General features: G+C 51.3%; 1 protein-coding gene across 1 annotated transcript in view; it reads right to left on the minus strand.

The window, feature by feature from the left end:
- Positions 1-2131, minus strand: part of Stx1b (syntaxin 1B) — a 10931-nt gene extending 8800 nt beyond the window's left edge. The window contains exons 1-3 of the mRNA XM_031388439.1: positions 2057-2131; positions 1772-1871; positions 1621-1695 (exon numbers count right to left, since the gene is read on the minus strand). Of these exons, the coding sequence (XP_031244299.1) occupies positions 1621-1695; positions 1772-1871; positions 2057-2077 (196 nt within the window). The 5' untranslated portion in view covers positions 2078-2131. The remainder of the gene's footprint in view (positions 1-1620; positions 1696-1771; positions 1872-2056) is intronic.
- Between the last annotated feature and the right edge of the window lie 2728 nt (positions 2132-4859).

A 4859-nucleotide genomic window follows, 5' to 3' on the forward strand; every position in this document is an offset into this window, starting at 1 on the left:
CCCTGGCTGTCCTGGAACTCACTCTGTAGACCAGGCTGGCCTCAAACTCAGAAATCCACGCCTGCCTCTGCCTCCCAAGTGCTAGGATTAAAGGCGTGAGCCACCACTGCCCGGCAGTTTTTTTTGTTTTTTGTGGTTTTTTGGGTTTTTTTTTCAGCCTGACTTTTATGGTATTTGTTTTGAGACTATCACCTTATAACTCTGGCTGGGCTGAAACTCACTATGTAGACCAGGTTGGCCTTGAACTCACAAAAATTTGCCTGTCTCTGCCTCCCTAGCACTGAGACTAACGGTATATACCACCAACCTGTCAACTTTTATGTTTTCTATTTGAGACTTTTAAACTTTTTTATGTGTATTGTGTTTTGCCTGCATGTATGTCTGTTGTGAAGGTGTTGGATCCCCTGGAACTAGAACTTCAGATACTTGTGAACCCTTGTGTGTACTGAGAACTGAACCTGGGTTCTCGGGCAGCCAGTGCTCTTAACCACTGAGCTCTCTCCAGCCTCTATATTTGAAATTCTTGGTAAGACATCATCTGGAAAAAAAAATACTTTGCAGTCAAGACTAGAAGAAAAAAGAAACTGTATAATTTCTTCAGTTTTTCTTACTAGACTGATGAGCAAAGTGAGGACAGGGACTATCTACAGTGAGTAGCACTAGAGGCTGGACTCCTCTATGGAGATTGCGTGAGCGTGACTCTAGAGCACACCGAGTACAAAGGGCTTGTTTTTACCAGTTAGCCTCAGAGGCTCTTGCATGGCCTCCTCGTAAGTCCAAAAGGACCTGAAACTTGTGTCTTCATCCCCTCACACAAGGTTAGTGACCTTGGGGACAAGCCCCTCCCCCACCCTACCCCCAAAAGCCTGTCCAACATCTTGCAAGGAGCCTTAGTGCTATAGAGGGTTTGGTAAATAAATGCCTTATACTGTTGAATTACCAGGGTGCATAAGCGGCTGCTCCTTGACGCTGCTATTCCCCTGGCACCAGCAGACAAGGAGGTTCCCAACCCACAATGCTTTGAGGGAAGGTGGTTATTAGCAGCACCCAAGTTCTTAAATTGGAGTGAATACACGAGCAGTTGGCAAGGCCCTCCTGAAAGCATGCCAGCCCCTGATGTCAGCCACACAGTCCAATCTGTCCTGAGCTGAGGATACTAATTCAGAAACATTTGCTGAGCCCACCTACTGGGTGCTCAGTGTCGTGCTCGGAGCCTGTTCAGGCCAAATGAGGACTGATCAAAATTAAAACCTCTTGGAAAAGTACATTCCTCTCAGCTTTCCCCCTCTCCTTCCTGAATTCTCTGAAATAGAGCCTCGGTACGTAGCCCACACTCGCCCGGAACTCTCACTCTTCCTGTGGCAGCCTCTGAGTGCTGGGATTATAGGACCTCCCCACCGTGACTGGCTGGAAATCAGTATTTTTTCTGATTGATGGCTCTCAGGTGCAATTCAGGCAGCAACTTTACTTGGCTGATTTCCCTGTCAAGTGTTTCCAAAGAACGTGGGCAAAAGTGGGCTTACATATTTCTCAATGTTTAGGAATTTGACCCCCAGAGTCCTGTCTGATCTAATACGGGGCAGAGATCTCTGTTTGCAGGGGCGGGATTGCGGTCCTCACCTTTCAACTTGGACCGGACCTTGTTTGCCGTCTTTTTGATGTCTGCCGTGAGGTCCTCCAGCTCCTGTTTAGTCTCTGGGGGGAGGGCAAAGAGGGAAGTGAGAACCCAGGTGGGGCCCCAGGCCTTGGGTCCCCCTGAAGCAGCACTCACTCTCATCAGGGTTGGGGGCAGCAAGAATGGCGCTGTGCTGTTTTTTCACTTGCTCCACATCCTCAGACAGTTTCTCGATGCAGCCTCGGATCTCTTCCACCTGGAGCAGGAAATCAGTAACACCTTATCCAGGCTGGAGGGCCAGATGGGCCTAGCCAGTGTTCAGTGAAATCAGCCAAACCCAGAAGGCCAAGAAGGTGTGCAGGGACGAGGGAATACACAGGGCAGAGGAAGCAAAGGGAGGGGCAAGATTCCTTCCACTCCAGGCTACACAGGGAGCTCTACCTGCTCGAAGAACTCATCCATAAAGTGGTCTCGATCCACGTGGACCACCTCCTCTTCATCATCACTGTCTTTTGCCTGGAAGCAAAGCAAGGCCAGACCCATGAGCAGTCCCTATCCTGCTCCCCAGGGTTAGCTCTGCCTCGCCGCTCCTCTACATGGGCTGTATCAGTTCCAGACTCAGAAAAGCGATCTTGGCACAGCACTTGGGAGGCAGAGGCAGGCAGATTTCTGACTTCGAGGCCAGCCTGGTCTACAGAGTGAGTTCCAGGACAGCCAGGGTTATACAGAAAAACCCTGTCTCGAAAAAAAGGGCGGGGGGCGTAGGGAGATCTTGGGAAGGGCCCTTGTCAAGAGGGATAGCAAGGACACCAACCCTCAGAGCCAGTCCTGGATATCTTGAACAGCAATGTCTTGTATGCCAGTGTGCCTCAAGGAATCAGCTAAAGGCATTCTCTGAGATCTGAACAGTCTCATCTGTTCAGAGCCTCCCAGGGAAAGAGACACTGCTGTTGACTGCTGGATATGGACAAATTTCAATACTTCAACACCCAGCTAAATGTCAGCCTTGTGATGAGTGGCTCCAGGCTCCAAGGAGGATTCTAGAATGGTTTTCCAGGACTGTGAACCTCCCTACTATCTCCTAGCAGTGCCTGCCCAGGTCTCCCCTTTCCCTACCACAACCTGACCATCCAATCCCCTTCTAAAGGTCCCACTACTGTCAAGCTGCCAGTGGCTGAAGCCAAGTTGAGCAAGCAGAGCCAGGCCCAGTAAGGGCTGGCTGAGCATGTCGGCAGTACTCTCTGACCCACTTCATCCCACACTCCCTCCTCCCACTGCACTGTCTCTTCCCCATGCAGCCACCCACTTTCTTCCAGTCCCTTCCAACCACACACCCACCAACTAACTCTCTCTGACTCGGATTTCCCAGTTGCAACCTGCAGCTGCTCAGCCCTCCACCCTCAGGGCTCAGAGACACAAAGGGATTCACCCACCCACACTGCCATCTCCAGGCAGACCAGTGACACAGACAGAAGAGCTGACACACAGGCACACAGAAATAGGCCCCCCAACACCCACGTGGAGCCACACAGACCCAGGCAGATCTACACTGCTGACACGTGGACAGAGGGAGAGGAGACAGAGGGAGAGGAGGAGGGCGCTGCCTGTTCACCCAACATCTTTGAGCCCCACAACTGCGTTCTCACCCAGAGTTGGGCGGAAGGCACAAGAGGGCTCCCCTGGGATCCCCGTTCCTCTCTGCTTAGAACAGAAGTTTCAGGGTAAAGTTGAGCTCAACCATCAACAGACATTAAGTCTGAAGCCCTAATCAGCCCCAGGGTTCAACAAAAAGGTTGAGCCAGAGTTCAGACAGAATGCAGCCAAGAGAGCCTGGGTGAAATCAAGAGAGAGAAGCCAAATGGCAGCTGCCTTCAAGTGGAGTCGCTGGGACCTGACGGGGCTGGAACAGATCACAGACAGGCCCTCATGGAAGTCAGACAGGCTACGAAGGAACTGCGCTTGGCTCTGATGTATTTCAGTCTGTTCGGATTGAACCCAGACAGAGCCAGATGGGACCAAGATGCAACTAAGAAACTAAGATCACTTGGGATCTGCAGAGTGGAGGCAGCTCTGAGACCAGCATAACCCAGAGGAGACCTCCTGTGGCAGGCCAGAAAGTCACCTGCTTCTGCCCAGGTCTTGCTCAAACCAAACTCGAAGGTCTCAAAGACCCTGCTAGGATTTTTGGTTTCTCCAGCTTCAACCTGCCTCAGGATGGACACCAGAAGACCTTGGCCCTGGAAGCCTGTCAGGAGCAGGGCTCGTCTCTAGGATGGACCAGTTTCTCACAGTGCATTCCACCTTCTCATCCTCCAGGGCCACAGTCTCCTGCTGACCTTCTCATCCTCCTCCCTCCAACTCACCCTTCACCGGCTTCACACAGGGGAGGGGAACCTTTGCCAGTCTAGGAACCTGGGAATCTTCCTCTTCTCTGTCTCTCTCCCTTCCCATGCCAACTCAAGGAAGTCCTTCCTAAAGTCTTATTTCAGCTTCACCTCTTTTCAAAGCCTCTGTCCTTAGGTTCTTCCGAGAGTATCCAGGCTGCCTATTTACTTGCCCTTGAGAGAGGAAAAAAGGTAGAAGGGCCTAAGTATGATTGGTTTGGCTAATAAATACAAGGAGAACTAAAACTCCTGTGTACAATCACACTCACAGTCATAATCCCTTCTGATCCTCCCCACCACAGCCCCGTGAGAAAAGCTGGACAAATACTGTTCCCATTTCATAGATAAAGGAGCACGGACCCAGAGTGGGCAAAGGACAATGACTTGCCCAAGGGCACCAGGCAGAATGGGACTAGAACACAGTGGTCTAGGCACCCTAGCTCTGCTTCCCTGAAGGCTCTTTAGCCACTGTTTGCCATGCATGGGTTCCTTTCCTCCTGGGACAGCTCCAGCTCAGGCCTCTGCATCCTGACTGGCCAGGCAAGCAACGTTGCCTACCAGCAGGCATCTTACATTCTTTTTATGTCTTTGGATCTTCACCAAAACTCTACAGAGAGGATCTGGAGCCATGGCTTGGCTGTTAAGACTGTGTATTGGTCTTGGAGAGGACCCAAGTTTAGTTCTCAGCATCCATGTTGGGTAGCTCACAACCACCTGCTTGTAACTCCATTCCAGGGGATCTGATGCCCTCTTCTGGTCTCCTCAGGCTCCTGCACTCATGTATACACACGTACACACACACACACACACACACATTCTCCTTCCCTCTCACTCTCTCTCTCTCTCTCTCTCTCTCTCCC

Source organism: Mastomys coucha, unplaced genomic scaffold (genome assembly GCF_008632895.1).
Source record: "Mastomys coucha isolate ucsf_1 unplaced genomic scaffold, UCSF_Mcou_1 pScaffold21, whole genome shotgun sequence".
NCBI lineage: Eukaryota > Metazoa > Chordata > Mammalia > Rodentia > Muridae > Mastomys > Mastomys coucha.